The sequence below is a fragment of the Typopeltis vanoorti genome, chromosome 16 (genome assembly GCF_054136105.1).
Source record: "Typopeltis vanoorti isolate ZY-2024b chromosome 16, IOZ_Tvanoo_1.0, whole genome shotgun sequence".
NCBI lineage: Eukaryota > Metazoa > Arthropoda > Arachnida > Uropygi > Thelyphonidae > Typopeltis > Typopeltis vanoorti.
This window is the reverse complement of record NC_143564.1, coordinates 57,016,106-57,034,885: the sequence shown is the minus strand read 5'-3', so window position 1 is coordinate 57,034,885 and position 18,780 is coordinate 57,016,106. Positions and strand designations below refer to the sequence as shown.

General features: G+C 35.3%; 1 protein-coding gene across 1 annotated transcript in view; it reads left to right on the top strand.

Annotated features, from left to right (window-relative positions):
• LOC150098037 (box C/D snoRNA protein 1) overlaps positions 1 to 16,545 on the top strand; it is a 97,399-nt gene extending 80,854 nt beyond the window's left edge. Inside the window, exons 7-8 of the mRNA XM_090406334.1 lie at positions 1,705 to 1,829; positions 15,256 to 16,545. Coding sequence (XP_090262460.1) covers positions 1,705 to 1,829; positions 15,256 to 15,380 — 250 coding nt within the window. The 3' untranslated portion in view covers positions 15,381 to 16,545. The remainder of the gene's footprint in view (positions 1 to 1,704; positions 1,830 to 15,255) is intronic.
• Positions 16,546 to 18,780: the final 2,235 nt, after the last annotated feature.

The window sequence follows — 18,780 nt, the reverse complement described above, 5'->3', positions numbered from 1 at the left end:
TTGTGTTTATTTTTTATTTGGTTTGCTCGTATGGGATGTTGTGAAAGAGGATAGTAAGTGCCTCGTCAATTAATTACAAATTGAAAAAGTGATTCCATTTTAATGAAAATAAATAGCATAATTCTAATTCCTCCCCTCCAAGGATTCTTGCTGATTTAGGGGTGACCATGCCACTGTAAATATGGGATATATAAGTCTGTTTTTTTGGCAGATGGAAAATGTGTATTCACTAAACCAGCCATCTCAGGATAGTTTCATCTCTTCGTTATTGACAAGCAATTACTATCCAGATAATTAAATTTTCTCGTAACTGCATTCCAAGACAGTAGCTATAATAAATAGTGGATAGATTACTTCATAACCCTGGAAAGGAGTTAAACTAGCTGCATAAAATTTTATTATTTATTGTTCAGTTTGTTTTCACAGTTAAAATTGACTTCATAACATATATCCTTTGTGTTTTTGCTTTATCTTTTCCAGAAAGTATTACATTCTATAGTATCTAATTTTAGATCTCATCTGTACATTCTTATTCATTGCTACTCAGCCATAACTGTCTGTTTTGACAATTCCCTTTTGTTAAAAAGATCTGCATTAGAATCTTGTTCGAGGATGCAAAGAATCTTTATCAGCGGTTTTCATTTAAAGGTGAGTTAACCAATATCATGTGGAGGTGTTAGGGATTTTTATCTCCCACTAAAGAGGCAAATCGGCTATAACACACTCAAGACAGCCATAATGGACCATGCAGACAGGATTGAATGCTGCCCTATTAGTGCATTAATTAGGTTTCGTACAAATTGGGTTACTTGGTTATGATAGGACATTAAATCTAACATGCAAGAAAAAGTGGAATTGGGATAGTATATCATCAGATTAGTGCTTATTTTTTTAATAAATGGACATTGAAAGAGAGAGAATTACCAGTAATTGTAGAGGTATTAATGATTAAGTTTTTCCTTTCCACCCTTCATATGAATTAATCATCTCTGAATATAATACCAGGACTTTCAGAATCAATATCCCAGAATGATGATTTTGAAAAGGGATCAATATATACATATATCATTTATGTTCAAGCCATGCAATAACCTAGACTATTCGTGATATGAGGATATTGCCACAAAATATCTGAAAGATAACATTTCTGTAGTGACTTAATGAAATAAAACCTGCCTTGGTGCCATAAGTACAAAACCAATGATTTACGAAATGATTGGTAAATCATTCTTAGAAAACATTAATAAATTAATCATTAGAAAGGAATTAACATGTTAATTCCTCTCTAATTGTATACGTGAGTGGTGTCTTGGTAAACAAAAGTGAAAATGTAAGTCCATTTTCTTTAAACATTAAAATGAGTAATGAGCATGTTATCGGTGGTCCATAAAATATGGCATGTTGATTCATAATCTAAAAAATTTCATTTTAATTAGATTCTTAGTACCTATGTTTCCTTAAACAATAGATACTAGAAAAATTCTAGGTGATCTTTTTCTTTAGAAAGAAGCATATTTACTATTATTACAGTGTACAGTGACTGATGTAACAGGATTTTTGAATATCATTTTCTGGCACTTACCTGCAAGTGGTGTATCAAATAATGTGATAGTTCAACACAGTTCATGTACTAAATATTTCACATGTACCTCATTTATAGGAAGTTAATTTCTTTTGCAATATAAAAAGTTTATATCATTTTAGATACCATCTCCTCGACAAATCTAAATCGTTAAGGTGGAATCTTGTAGGGAAGACAATTGTGGAATATCCAACTCTTACAGTTATTACAAAGGAACATATTCACAGCTATTGTCTTGTTGGAAATGGTAAGTAATGAAAGTTAATAACTTTGTTAACCTTGATTCTTGAAATCCTTATATCCAGTCTAGCTCTTTAATTTTTAATAAGCCCAAATTGCTGCCTTGGGAGCTTAAGGGTCAAAGCTATATAACTGAGAGGAGACCTCCACATAGCCTTTAAAGGAATGCAGAGAACCGACAAGGGCTTCTGACTGACCTAATGTCCAATCCTCACCTTCTCATGGTGCACCCTGTTGGGTATCTACCTGGATACTGAACGAACGAGGATGGGCTAGCAATTTGGGATTTAGCCGACCAAATTGTATTCTTATTGGCTTAAACCAAAATAAGAACTGATGGGACAACATTTCATCACGGCTAGGGTGTCGCCCGGTTAAACAAGGCCCCCCATTGTTTTTGCCAGGAAACCAGGGCGAACAGCGATAAGTCAGCTACTGGAACAAATCTGAAAACACACCCCAAATCAACATCACCAGAATTAAAGATCGGTACTATCAACATAAGAAGCTTGAATGGCAAAGAAATGGCACTGGCTGAGTAATTAGATAAGTACAGATCGACATAATAGGGGTGACTGAAAAAAAAAAGACAAAAACTGGTGAGATCTTTCTGAGCAATAAATACAAAATGTTATATTCAGGCAATGACAATCACGGAAAAGGAGTAGCCATAGTATTCAACACAAAATACGAGGCTAATCTTCTTGAATGGCAGTCAGTCTTAAGTAGAGTGATGTGTGGGCAAATATGAGAATGGGGAACTAGACAATGAGACTTATTTGTGCCTATGGTCCCACAGAAGGTTCTATTAAGGTAGAAGTGGAGGAATTTTTTGATGCTTTAGAAAAAGCAACTGACACAATGAAAAATGAAAAGTTGGTCCTTGTTGGGGATCTAAATAGCAGAGTAGGAAATGATTGTGAGACATACAAAAATATTTTGGGAAAATTTGGAGAAAAGAGCAAAGCCAATAATAATGGCAAATATTTGTTGGATTTCTGCTCAGGACATGGACTGGCTATTACTAACACCATTCCAACATAAAAATGTGCACAAATTCACATGGAGAGAAGAGGCAAGGAATAAGAAAAGTCTCATTGACTATGTTATTGTTGATAGTGATGTTTTCTTCCTGGTGCAGGACACCAGAGCGTACAGATGATTTGAAATTTTAAGTGATCACTATTTAGTCTTGAGCAGGATAAAATTGAATTTCATATTGAAAAGAATAACATGTAAGAAAGTTTTAAAGTGAATAAAAGTTGAGCAGCTCTCAGATGTGAACTGTAGATTAAAATATACAAAGATTATTGAAGAAAAAATGAAAGAGTTTGAGAACAGCAACCAAACCTTGGAGATTCAATGGCAATCCTTGAAGAAAACACTGATTGATTCAGCCAGAGAGGCATATGGTGAGGTTGTCTGCAAGTATAGAAAAATCAGAACTCCATGGTTGACACAGGAAGTTAAAGAAGCAGTGAAGGAAGCATATCAAACGTTCCTGACAAATAAGTCAACTTATTTTCTTAGAGAATACAGAGACAAATGTAAGAAAGCTAAACACTGTGTAAAACTAGCTAAACAAAAATCATGGGACGAATTTGGCAAGAACATAGACAATAAATATCAAGAAGGTGGTAAGATATTCTGAAGGTTGTTAAAGAAGCTTAGGAATGGAGGAAAAAGTGCTGTAAAAGGAATTAGAGATGATAAAGGTGACATGAAAATGGGAATAAAAGATATCCTTGAAGTATGGAGTAATTACTTTGAAAAACGTCTAAGTGAAACAAGCAGTGATGACAGCACAGTGATAAAAAAAAAACACTGACCAGGCATGCAGTCAGGAATACATATGCATACTTGAAGTAGAAAAAGCCATCAAAGGCTTGAAATGTGGAAAGGCAGCAGGAGTTCATGATATTCGAACAGAAATGCTGAAGTATGGTGGTGTGAGAGTCGTACAGTGGCTGCACTGCATAGTTCAGAAGGCCTCGACAGAGGGACGAATTCCCGATGATTGGAGTAGAGCTTTCATAGTACCCATATATAAAAAGGGAAATAAAACTGCATGTGAGAATTATAGTGGTATTTTCCTACTGAGTGTTCCTGGCAAGATCTATGCAAGTATACTTGAGAAACGGTTGAGAAGAATTGTGTAAGAAAAGCTTGGTGAAGAACAAGCTGGATTCAGGCCAAATAGAGGCTGTCAGGATCAGATCTTCACTTTACGACAAATAGTCGAGAAAGCATGGGAATATAAGAAAGATCTGTATTTAAGTTTTGTCGATTTGGAAAAGGCATATGACAAGGTGCCAAGAGAGAAGCTATTCAATACGCTGCAGTTATATGGTGTCAATGGGGCATTATATGAAGCAATACGTAGTCTTTATTTGAGTTGTAAGTCAGCAGTTAGAATTGAAGGAAGTACAGGAAGGTGGTTTAATGTTAAATCTGGTGTGAGACAAGGATGTACATTATCCCTTCTCTTATTCATTATCTATATGGATCACATTATTAAGGAAAGTGGTATTAAACATGATATCAAAATTGGAGATGTTAATGTCAGCTCTTTGCTTTATGCAGACGATGTTATACTTCTAAATAAATCTGCTACAAGATTCCCTGACTAAATTGGATAACTGTTGTAATAGTTATGGTATGAAGGTCAGCAATAAAAAGACAAAGGCAATGAAAATAGGCAGAATCGTTGAAAACATCAACTGCTTTGTGAATGGAGAACCTGTGGAACAAGTAAAAAATTTCAACTACATATGCATGATTTTTAGTGAGGATGGTAAATTAAATATGGAAATAGACAGCAGAATCAATCTAGTGTTCCGACTAATCAGAAATTAGTCGGAAAACTAAATAGCTGAAGATAATTTATAACTTCAGCTAATTTGGAAGACAGTTTCAAACCAGTTTTAAGTTATGGATCTGAGAGCTGGGTCAGAAGTAAAACACTTGACCAAAGACTAGAGACTGCAGATATGAGAATAGAAAAAGAGTCCTGAGAAAGATTAGAGGCATGAACAGATGGCATCAATGGCAGTATCATATTAAAAATAAGGATATTAGGAAAGAACTTGACATTGTCAGCATCCAGGAATACGTTAGCAGAGCTAATCACAGGTGGTATGGTCGCTTAAATAGAATGGGCAAGGAAAGATTAGCAAAACAAGTGTTCTCTGCCAGGTTGGCAGGAAAACGACCCAGATGGAGACCAAGATGTAGGTGGATTGATAATACTGTACAAACTGCCTCAGATGATAGAAATATAAGATCTAATAATGTTGGAGTCTTGACAAGTAACAGGCTGATTTGGACGCAATTATAGATAGGAAGTTAGTAATGATGTAAATTTTTCATGTTGTACTATCATATCCTGTACATCCCTTGAGGGTACATGACAGGAATTTGATGATGAATTGCTTTCTTATGATTCAAGTGATGTATGTAATCAATGTGTCATGTATTGCTTTTAATTAATAATTTAGATTAGAACAGTGATTTTCTATGGTGTGCAAAGATACATACATCAGATTGAAAATTACATATTTTTATAATTGCACTGTCAATTGTGCATTCAGTTTTAAAATTATGGACTTTAATATGCTGAATACAGTGTTTCCCATCATCAAGTTCCAGATATATATAGTCTCAGGAATGTTGTACAGGATACTGTGATGGTACTACATTATTACTAGACTATGAACAGTTTTCCTCCAAATTAGTATATGTCAGGACTCCAATATTGTCAATCTTATATTATGGTTTTCTATGACATGTAAAACTACATCATCAGTCCACTTGGATCTGTTTTCCACTTGCATTAATCTGCCTAGTGTTCTTCAAAAAACTTATTTTCATAAAACTCACTGTGGCCCACCTTTGGTCATAGTTACAGATACAACTCTCCTGAGTAGATGTTTTTCATGAAATGTTGATAATTGGAGTTAATACAAGTTCTAAAAAATTGAAAAGTGAAACTGTACCCACTTGCCAAAAAACAGTATACCTTACACAATTTTTATTGTTAAAATTAAGATTTAGGTATATTTATGATAATCATTCTTAGTTTTTTTTTCTGAAGTTAAACAAAAGGCCTTTAAAACCATAATTCAAAAAAAAAAAAAAAAATCTTATTTCATAGTTGAGTTTTTCCATTTGGTTACATTATAAATTAAATATGCCAAGAAATTGTATTCTTGGTTTCATTTTCATCCTTTATCCAAGTGTAAACAAAGAAAGTTTGCTTGTGAAATCACTTCATGACTGGGCTACTTGTATATAGAGGCTAATGGTATCACATAGATTTCCTTAGTATCCCATAATGCAATGCGATGCACATATCCTTACAGACATGTATAATGCTATGTATTAATAGAATTGCGCGACCCAGAATTGATACCAAGGTTGAAGTAATGCAGAAATCGTATTTCCATATTCAGATAGCCAAAAGGTGTAACACCTTAGTAATCAGAGTATTTCAGTAATATGCATTATGGGATACTAAAGCAATTAATGGGAAGTCATTAGCTGCTGAAGTGTATCAGCGAGTGTAGATCTTTGATCAGTCTGACTGCCCTTTTCTGCACACAGTCCAGTATTTGTAGGGGAGCTCTTGTGGGAACCCTCACAAGAGATGGCAGCAATATTCAATGGTCAGGCAGATTTGTGATTTGTATAAAGTTGAGCATTGTTTGAGATTAAAGTAATGCTTCGAGTGGAAAAGAAAATTAAATTTTTTGGAAGCAGAGGAGGTAATATTTGTGCCAAGAGAGATTTGAGGTTAGTGTTATCCCAAGATAAATCTCATCATGCATGGGAAATTGGATAAGGTTGGAAGAGAAGGGTTCTTTTTCGTGATATAAGACAGTTGTTTTGTTTGCATTGAAATTGACTAGATTATCCAAATCCCAATGATGAATGTTTTGGATAGCAGTATTTAAGGTGGTGGTGGTTAGGGTTCTGGAGATCGTGATGATCGATGCATTGCTAGGTTTGTCAAATAAAAGGGAGGAATGCAATGTATGACTGCCGAAGTAAGTCCTTCATATATAGAAGGAATGCAGGTGGGTGAGAGAACAGAGCCTTATGAAACCCCTGCATTGGTTGTATACATGAAAGATAAGTAACTGTCCATCATCACCTGAAGTGAGCATCCAGTCCAGTCGGGAAAACAAGCAGTCCAAGTGTAGAAGTCAGGGGATAGACCAAATTATGGGAGTTTGCTCTTGAGACTCATCAAACTTTCCATGGCATTTGTCCAGATGTGGTTGACATAAGTGAGTAGAACACCTGTTTACCAACAGTGACTGAACCCATATTGTTGGTCATTTATTAACTTGAGCGTCGTTGAGCAGTTGAATGATCAGCAGATTGCTGTTGAATTTGGCATTCAGTGAAAGTAGGCTTTCTATAAACAGAAAAAATCAATTCACATGATGTTTTTTTTTTAATCTGATCCCATAATGAAGAAACATTACCTGTTTTTTTTTTTAATCTAACATAAACAATCTACATCCACAGATTAAATTTACCATGAAAATAGAAAAGACAAATTATACTTTCTTAAATATTCTACTCACCATAAGGTAAATTAATTACTTCCATTTATTGAAAGCCTGTACTAGGTGCTAAATTCAACAGCAATCTGCTAAGCATCCTTCATAGAAGACTAGAATTATCAAGACATCTAGTACAATGTGCTTACACTATGTTCTTTGCCTCAACAAGTGCAGCAACTTAAACATCAAATGATATAGGAAACTCAGTGGCTTCTCAGAAAGGATCCCAAACATCTTTTAGATTCTTATAATCCTAGCTGGGGTGCTTAAGGGTCAAAGCTGTATAACTGAGAGGAGACCTCCACATAGTCTTTAAAGGAATGCGGAGAACCGACCAGGGCTTCTGACCTAATGTCCAATCCTCACCTTCTCGTGGTGCACCCTGTTGGGTATCTACTTTGATACTGAACGAACGAGGATGGGCTGGCAATTTGGGATTTAGCCGACCAAATTGTATTCTTATTGGTTAAACCAAAATAGAAAATGATGGTACAACATGACAAAATTTCATTCCGGCTGGGGCGTCGCCCGGTTAAACAAGGCCCCCGTTGTTTTCGCCAGAGAACCAGGGCGAACAGCGAAAAGTCAGCTACTGGAACAAATCTGAAAACAAACCCCAACTCAACATCACCAGAGTTAAAGATCGGTACTATCAATGTAAGAAGCCTGAATGGCAAAGAAATGGAGCTAGCTGAGGAATTAGATAAGTACCAGATCGACATAATAGGGATGACTGAAACAAAAAAGACCAAAACTGGTGAGATCTTTCTGAGCAATAAATACAAAATGTTATATTCAGGCAATGACAATCACGGAAAAGAAGGAGTAGCCATAGTATTCAACACAAAATACGAGGCTAATCTTCTTGAATGGCAGTCAGTCTTAAGTAGAGTAATGTGGGCAAATATGAGAATGGGGAACAGGACAATGAGACTTATTTGTGCCTATGGTCCCACAGAAGGTTCTACTAAGGTAGAAGTGGAAGAATTTTTTGAGGCTTTAGAAAAAGCAACTGACACAATGAAAAAGGAAAAGTTGGTCCTTGTTGGGGATCTAAATAGCAGAGTAGGAAATGATTGTCAGACATACAAAAATATTTTGGGAAAATTTGGAGAAAAGAGCAAAGCTAATAATAATGGCAAATATCTGTTGGATTTCTGCTCAGGACATGGACTGGTTATTACTAACACCATGTTCCAACATAAAAATGTGCACAAATTCACATGGAGAGAAGAGGCTAGGAATAAGTAAAGTCTCATTGACTATGTTATTGTTGATAGTGATGTTTTCTCCCTGGTGCAGGGCACCAGAGTGTACAGAGGATTTGAAATTGGAAGTGATCACTATTTAGTCTTGAGCAGGTTAAAATTGAATTTCATATTGAAAAGAAAAATATGTAAGAAAGTTTTAAAGCGAATAAAAGTTGAGCAGCTCTCAGATGCGAACTGTAGACTAAAATACACAAAGATTATTGAAGAAAAAATGAAAGAGTTTGATAACAGGAATCAAACCTTGGAGATTCAGTGGCAAACTCTGAAGAAAACATTGATTGATTCTGCCAGAGAGGAATGTGGTGAGGTTGTGTGCAAGGATAAAAAAATCAGAACTCCCTGGTGGACACAGGAAGTTAAAGAGGCAGTGAAGGAAAAGAAGAAAGCTTATCAAAAGTTCCTGGCAAATAAGTCAGCTTTTATTCTTACAGAATACAGAGATAAATGTAAGAAAGCTAAACAGTGTGTAAAACTAGCTAAACAAAAGTCATGGGAGGACTTTGGCAAGAATATAGAAAATAAATATCAAGAAGGTGGCAAAATATTCTGGAGGTTGTTGAAGAAGCTTAGAAATGGAGGAAAGAGTGCTGTAAAAGGAATTAGAGATCATAAAGGTGACATGAAAACAGGAGAAAAAGATATCCTTGAAGTATGGAGTAATTACTTTGAAAAACTGCTAAATGAAACAAGCAGTGATGACAGCACAGTGATAAAAAAACACTGACCAGGCATGCAGTCAGGAATACATATCCATACTTGAAGTAGAAAAAGCCATCAAAGGCTTGAAATGTGGAAAGGCAGCATTAGTAGATGATATTCGAAAAGAAATGCTGAAGCATGGTGGTATAAGAGTCTTACAGTGGCTGCACTGCATAGTTCAGAAAGCCTGGACAGAGGGACGAATTTCTGATGATTGGAGTAGAGCTCTCATAGTACCCATATATAAAAAGGGAAATAAAACTGAATGTGAGAATTACAGAGGTATTTCCCTACTGAGTGTTCCTGGCAAGATCTATGCAAGTATACTTGAGAAACGGTTGAGAAGAATTGTGTAAGAAAAGCTTGGTGAAGAACAAGCTGGATTCAGGCCAAATAGAGGCTGTCAGGATCAGATCTTCACTTTACGACAAATAGTCGAGAAAGCATGGGAATATAACAAAGATCTGTATTTAAGTTTTGTCGATTTGGAAAAGGCATATGACAAGGTGCCAAGAGAGAAGCTATTCAATACGCTGCAGTTATATGGTGTCAATGGGGCATTATATCAAGCAATACTTAGTCTTTATTTGAGTTGTAAGTCAGCAGTTAGAATTGAAGGAAGTACAGGAAGATGGTTTAATGTTAAATGTGGTGTGAGACAAGGATGTACATTATCCCCTCTGTTATTCATTATCTATATGGATCACATTATGAAGGAATGTGATATTAAACCTGATATCAAAATTGGAGATGTTAATGTCAGCTCTTTGCTTTATGCGGATGATGTTATACTTCTAAATAAATCCGCTACAATTCTGCAAGATTCTCTGACTAAATTGAATAGCTGTTGTAATAGATATGGTATGAAGGTCAGCAATAAAAAGACAAAAACAATGAAAATAGGCAGAATCATTGAAAATGTCAACTATGTTTTGAATGGAGAACCTGTGGAACAAGTAAAACATTTCAGCTACTTAGGCACGATTTTTACTGAAGATGGTAAATTAAATATAGAAATAGACAACAGAATCAGCAAAGCTGGTATGGTGGGAAGTCAATTGAATAAATTCATATGGAATAAGAAAGAAATTAGTCGGAACACTAAATTAGCTGTATACAAGACAGTGTTCAAACCAGTTTTAACTTATGGATCTGAGAGCTGGGTCAGAAGTAAAACACTTGACCAAAGACTAGAGACCGCAGATATGAGAGTCCTGAGAAAGATTAGAGGCGTGAACAGATGGCATCAATGGCAATATCATATTAAAAATGAGGATATTAGGAAAGAACTTGACATTGTCAGCATCCAGGAATGTGTTAGCAGAGCTAATCTCAGGTGGTATGGTCACTTAAATAGAATGGGAGAGGAAAGATTAGCAAAACAAGTGTTCTCTGCCAGGTTGGCAGGAAAACGACCCAGAGGAAGACCAAGATATAGGTGGATTGATACGGTACAAAGTGCCTTAGACGATAGAAATATAAGATCTGATAATGTTGGAGTCTTGACAAGTAACAGACTGATTTGGAGGAAAATTGTAGATAGGAAGTTAGTAATGATGTAATTTTTTCATGTAGTACTGTCATATCCTGTACACCCCTTGAGGGTACATGGCAGGAATTTGATGATGATGATAATCCTAGCTCAAATAATAAGGAAACACTATATCAAGATGGAAACTATATCATAGTTTCCATCTTCTAAAATTAAACGCTCCACTCTAGCTCTTCGTGGTGTCTACCAAGTTCCTTGTAACTCACGTTCTTACTTCGGACAAACTGGATGCTCAGTGGAACAGATATGGATTACAATATCCTATGTTCTGAAACAGGCTTACTTCATCTGTGTTGCTATAAATTTAAAGATAATGCTGAGGCCTTACTTCAATCTGAAACTTAAATCAGAATGACTGCCTCTCTTCAAGAACAAGATTCTCCAATATAAGATATCGGAGAATCTTGTTCTAATCACAACATCATTAAAGGTTTTATTTTTGATACGGTTCATGAATAATAATAATACATTTGCGTTTTATGTATAACACCATGTGGCTCTCACTATTTCAAATCAATCCATTGTTAGTGTTCTTCCTTGTAATTAAGTATCATTGCCACTGATGGCTTGTAATATTCAGGCTAAAAAGAAGTACTCAAGATATCCATGATGATCTCCGCTCTTATTCACCAGCTGATAGAGTATCCTGGTATTGGTCACATGAGGTAAGTAAACCAAGAGAACAGAATAACATATCATTAGCTTCTCTTTCAGCAGCAATGTTTATATATCAAAATTCAAAGCCATAATCAGATCTAGTTTCCACATCACTTCTTAATTGACAATTGCATGTGCTGCTCTTGCCAGTCATTGGCAGAGTGGTTAACTTATTAGTGACATATTTTCTGATTCTGTCGCATGCTATTTTAAGTAATTGTCTCTCAGTAACTACATAAATCTAATTCTTGGTTTTCCCGTAATAATTACTTGCTCTGTGCTCATTGAGCTAATTTGCTGGTGCATATCTTGTGTTTTATATAGAACCAAAAGCTATATAAAACATAAATTCTATATTAAAAAAAAAAGATATGATTAAGCTTTATGAATGTTCTATACTATAAATGTAAATATAAATGGTTGTGCATCCCTGCTTGCAGACATCCTGACCTGTCCTCTTGTTTTCAAGTTAGTTGCACATGGCATCTACAGCAACCACATGCACAGAGACCATCCAAATTACAATATGTTTGAGTCCTCCCACCATAGTCGTGGATTTGTCATCATCATCAAATTCCTGCCATGTACCCTCAAGGGGTGTATAGGATATGATAGTACTACATGAAAAATTTACATCATTACTAACTTCCTATCTACAATTGCCTCCAAATCAGCCTGTTACTTGTCAAGACTTCAACATTATCAGATCTTATATTTCTATCGTCTAACGCACTTTGTACAGTATCAATCCACCTACATCTTGGTCTCCCTCTGGGTTGTTTTCCTGCTAACCTGGCAGAGAACACTTGTTTTGCTAATCTTTCCTCTCCCATTCTGTTTAAGTGACCATACCACCTGAGATTAGCTCTGCTAACGTATTCCTGGATGCTGACAATATCAAGTTCTTTCCTAATATCATCGTTTTTAATGTGACGAGGATATTATTGCTAAATATATTTTGTGCCATCTAATTCCATGGCACAAAATGCCAAATCTTTAATTTTCACCTTTTTTGACTATTTCTTGTTATAGATTCCTTCTCTGATTCTGTAACATTTATCTGCTCTAATTATGAAAATCATCCTGATTCTAAATGTTTACTGTTTAGGTAGTTAAATAATAATCCTTGATCACAGTAAAAGATGCTTGAGGCATTTGCTATAAGCAGTAATCTGAAGATATCATCTTTTAACTTATCAGAATACCCAATAATTTTCTCTACTCTTAAAGACTTGATTTTTGCTTCTGAATCCATTGAGGTCATCTCTACTCTTAGTAACTTACTTCACATTCCTCTACAAATTTCCTCTTTTACAAAACACCCTACCTCCCAGTCTTTGTTATAATTGTACCAAGGGATTGATCTGACTTCCATGGTCAGACTACTGTTTTTACCTTCTTGATCCAAGTTACTTTAATCGAATTAGACTTGAATATACTCTCCCTTCTGGGCACCTTGCAAAAAAAACTCAGTGGGTGTACAGTTTCTGCTTCAGTCTCATTGAGAGGATATATTTCAACATTACCTAAATACATTCCTTGTGCTAATTTAGCAAACCAGTGGCCAAAACATTGATTTTCATATGATTAATGGAACAATCTGGTTTTGTGGCAAGAAAGAGTCCTGTCTTCTTTCTTGCCACAAAAACCTTAATTGCCTCTCTTGATTATACCCAAGTACCATACACGATCAAATCTCTCTTCGTCTGATTTACTCCTAGCTTTTCATGGCACAGACACATACCAGTAACTGTTTCAACTTCCAAAAAAATTCGATATTCTTTTCTGCTCTAATCATACTTTTTCATGCACTAACTACTAACTCTGTACATATCCTAAATCTGCCCAACCTTAGAATGTTCTTGGATCATAACTAAAAATTGATGCTGTCCAAAAGTATGGGGTTCCCCCTGTTCCTCATCCATCCCTTAGAACTGGTTGAACCCTCCTAATGAGGGATTAAGCATGTATTTATGATTGTAAATCCATGTGTTCATGGGCTGGTTTGCCTGTTCTGAGGGACAAAAAACCCGTTTCCAGGCAGAAAAACCCCTCTACCTCCATATGAGACCGGCTAACTTCCCTTTTGCCGAAAGAGACCAGATAAAGGTTCCTCGTGTCATAGACGGGAATCGAACCCAGGTCTTTCCGACCAAAGGGCTTCATCAATACTGACTGAGCTACAGCGGCTCTGTCCGAAAGTGAATATTTCAATTACAAGGCAATCCCTTTCTCATAAATTCTCCAATGATTACCTCAGAGAATTATTTCTGCACTGTATTTTTGCTATGGTTCCCTCCACAATTTCTTTTCCATTTAACTGGTAACTTAGAAAGTTAAGGAATAATAATAACATAAGAAGCAATAACTAAGCATTCACTCAGTCTGACAGCAAACTCAATGAACTGGTTTCTTCTCTTTCATCCAATGTACCTGTCTTCTCCAAAACAATTCTAAGTGTTACTTGAAAAAGTAGGACCTTTAGCTGTTCAAAAAAAAAAAAAAAAAAAAAAAAATCTTGATTCCTTCTCTCTTAACACCTGCACATACACTGCAGTCATATTCTATTGGTTTCATAACTCTCTGTGTGATTGATATAAAATAAAATGATAATTATTTTTCAACTTTAGGGGGAAAAAAAAATTGTAATTTTCTTCTTATGACATAAATTCTAAATATGCTTAACCCTAAAATACTGCTCACGCATTTGGGATAGTGTACCAAAAACATTTCTAAAAATGCTTGATGTTTCTAGAAGTCCAAATAATAATTTCTCTTTCTGGCATTGTTTCTACCTTGCTTTCTATGAGTTTTTCTCCTTTTGATAGTATTTTGATTGAATTGGCTGCCATTATTCCTCAGATTTCCTCTAAGACTATGAGCAGCTGTTAGTCAGTGTCCATTTAGCATCCAGTTTCAGATACCAAACCAATTTTTTCTATTCCATCTATTCTGTGCCTTTAGAAGAGCCTTTCATGCTGTCTTTCCCATCAACTGCAACAGATTCTGCTTTCCTCTTCTTGACTGCACATGTCTATAAGTTTGTAAGCTTTTGTGTTTGGGGCTTATGTTTAAAAAAAATCATGATAATCATTTATATGAAAAAGTATATTGCCCCCACCCACCCAAGGGGATTTTTGTAAAATGTGTAAAGCATACTTAATTTTATTATTTGAGTCTTTCACTAAAATGTGTCTTAATTTTGATTTCAGTTGAATCATTTTAATACCAAAAAGAATTAAAAATGATAATACTTCAATAGCTATGTAGTATAGATATCATTTTTGCTATATGTACATGAAATGCAATAACACTGTCTGTGGATTCAAGGTTCTATTGTCATTGCCCAAGTTTGTTTTTTAAGATGTCTTTTCTTATCCTTCCCATTATAGTTTTCCATAATTACATCCTCTCCTCCAAATGTTTTCCTAACCATTTGGGGGAAAGGTGAAACAAGGTTGAGTTTCCTTGAGAGGAAGCTCAAGATTTTCATAAGCAATACAATGTGAGCAATTCACATATTGCAGAATTTAAAATTAAAATATTGATGCTGTTTTTTAGCCTTTGAAGATAAATCCAAAAAAATCTTATCAGATTTTTAAACTTGGGTAATACTTTCATTAGAACATCGTTAAAACTTCTCTGTGCTAATTAATATTGGAAAACAACATTTTTGTTTCACAGAAATTGAAGAGGATATAAAAGTGAAATCCCAAGATTCAGAAAATATTTCTACAGATTCCTCCAGTGAAGAAGAAAGTACTGAACATGCTGAAGACTGTAAAAGAACTGTTCTTCCTAAAACATAAATCCTGTTCAAATGTAGTACTGTTATTTTTTTTAATTTAATATCAGTTCACATTGAGTAGATTTAAATTTTGAAAAGTGAGATTTTTGGACAGACTCGTTAAATTATTTTGTTAGTGTTTTATATAAAAAACAAAAAACTGTCATCCTTCTTTAAAATTAAAATACTTTCATTTGTATAGGTACATGCCTTTTGTTTTAAAGTAATAGTAGTGCAAGATCAAATACATTGTCATGCTGTTGTACTTATTATATTAATGCCTTGTAAAAATAGATTCCTCTTTTTTTCCATTATTTCTGTGGTTCTTATCCACTTTCTTTAGCTTGTGAATAGGAGGGAGGCAAAGTGTGAACAGTACATTGACATATAACATTATATTATTGGTTAGATAATTGCAGCAGTATGCAATTACTAAATTCTCCAAGCCATTGGCAGACATCAGCATGGTAAATATTTACTCATTATGAAAGAAGTAGTCATTGGCAAAAAAAAAGACTAACACAGAATGCTGTTTTTTTTAACCGAGTATTTCTCATTTTCATGTCATGAAATCAACCAGTCTCCTAAATCACAACTTGCTGTCATACTAAGGATTGTGGAAATCTTGCCAAATTTCTGCATAAAAATTGTAAATCTCCTTCCTATTTAATACAGTGAGTGAATTGCTTTAACTGAATTTTTTTTTTTCCCCTTCCCTCATTCAATCCTTATAACTGCATTTCTTACTCAGGCTTCTGAAGAGAGTCTGTCTGTTCTTGTGTTATTGCTTTTGTATGCCAATTCTAGATTCTAGTCTTGTGAAGTAGGAAAGATGATAAATCAATGATTTTTAGCAACACAAGCATCAGTAAATGACTTGTTTTTTTAAAGCAAATGTCAGGTGTCATTCTTATAACATAGTTGCTTCTGAAGTGAACCTGCAACATTGTATTTTAAAATATGCAGAATACTAATACAGGAAGCAGAGATGGAAATTTTGATGCATCTTAATTTTCCATTGCATACTCTTATTTTCTTATCTCATTCTGTCACTCAAATTTCAGTTATCTACCATTGTAATTAACATGTTACTTTCGTTAAATTAGAAAAAGGTAAAATTTGATAAAAATGCGACTTCTGTATTTTATTTTTGATAAGTAAAAATAAACATCATTTGTACATTGAAATGATACTTTATTTAACAAAAGGAACATCCCACATTTTGACATGAGACATTGTCAGATATTAACTATTTCGTTATGAAATGCATTTTTTTTAAAAACATACACATCATAGTTGTAAAAAAACCAGGACTTGAGTCTTTCCCCATTGCAGTTACAAATTATATCATGGTGGTTGAACCATGGAATGCATTGCCTGATAGACTGGTGAAAGTGAGAATGGTCAATACGTTTAAGGAGTGGTATGATAGACTTTGTATTTCTTAGGAGGGACCTCCCTCGATGAGTCTTGATAGACTTGTGTTTCTTAGAAAGGACCTCCCACAATGAGTCTTTTGACTCCATGGAGGCCTGAATAATAATATACTTAATGCAACATGTGTAGTTATATATTCATTCTTCAATAGTTTTTACCTTTTTTTTTTTTTTATATAAACACTCTAGCAGCTAACAGTTTTTATAAACATCCATGCTTTGTGCAGGGGTTTGCAACCTTTTACTAACTGAGTTATTATGACTGATGCTGTATCAAGAAACAAATCTTCAACTGTATTTAGTTTTCAAAATTTATTCAATGTATGTGTTTACAAGAACATGATTGATTCACGTTGATTAAACAGTTTAATCAACTGGATACCGTCACTGCATTTGATGGCTTTATCATTAGAATAAGTAAAATCTTATCACTCATATTTTACTTGTCACTGAAATCAGTGGGAGTTAATTGCCAAACATAAGGCATGACTATCACTGAAAAATATACAAGAACACTATTGAGCAACTGATAGTGTTGCCTAGCTGGTGCACGTAGGAAGGTCTCGGCATATTGTATGACTGTGGATAGATAAGTCATGAGTTAACTTTAAATTAATGTGTGTAATTTTGGTAATTTAGTTTGTCATATATTCAGTGTACAGTGTTAGTGTGACAATATGTTTGAGGGTTTATATATATATATATATATATATATATATATTATTATTATGACAGTCAGTTAAGAAAGTGATAGTGGAGTTAATGTGTAGAAAGTGTAAAGAGAATGAGGACTTCAAGCGTGTTTCGTGTATCGAGACTGATATCGTTAACGGTAGTCAGAATGCAGAAAATGGCGGTGTACTAGAGAATTGCGTGGTAGTGCCAGATATGTGTGAGAGCGTCGCTGAAAGTGTAAATGAAGGTAGAAACACCGAAGGAATGGATGATTTGATCGATAATGAAAATGGTGAGACAAATGCGAGTAGCGAAATTGCCCGTTTAAATGGCGCGATACACAGAGCCAAACGACAACTGGAGCGTATGCAAAAATGTGTGTCGAACGTACCGACAAATAACCGGCGGAAGTCTGTGACGGCAAATAATAGAATGTACGTAAACGTCAATAAAATGAAGGAGCGAGTGCTGTATGGGGATTCGCTATTAAGAGGCGTAATAATTGAGAGTTTAACGAAGTCGTACCAGCCGGGTGCGAACATAAAGGACGTCAGCGAATCTATTCGACTGCAAAAACAGAGGGTGAAAGAGATGATAATAGTGGCAGGAACGAATGATTTGAAAGAGGACAAAATGGAAATGATAGAGGATGTGAGGGAGTTGTTTGAGGTAGCAAAAGAGAAGAGTGAGAGAGTTAGGATGGTGAGTATCTTACTGCGGTATGACAGCGAAGTGTTTAGAAGGAGGGCCATAATTGCCAATGACTTTATGCGTGGGTTATGCATGGAGAGTGGTGTGGAATGAGTTCGATGGGCGAAAGGACTTATATAAGATGGATGGGTTACATTTGAATGGAGTTGGTGTACGGAGACTTGAAAGAGTGTTGATGAATGATGTGGAAGTGGATGTACAGACTCAGGGAAACTAGATTTATTAAGAGGGGAGGGAGTAGATATGCAGACTTTAGGGGGGGCAGTTAAGTGTATGAATGAGTATATTATGCCCGGGCGAGTACGACGGACAACAAATCAGAATGGGATAATTAGTATAAGGAATCAAAGTAGGGATGGAACAAATGGGCTTCTGCGATTCATGTACACTAATGCCAGGAGTATTAGGAACAAGAAGGAAGAGTTTTTGGCCATGGTTGGCACTTCCAGGCCACAGGTTGTCGGTATTAGTGAAACATGGCTGACAGAAGATGATAAAGCTAGTGGGATTGAATGCGATGGGTATAGCGTGTTCAGGAGTGACAGGGTGAATAAAAAGGGGGGAGGAGTGTTATTGATGATAGCTGATGAGCTTCAGCCA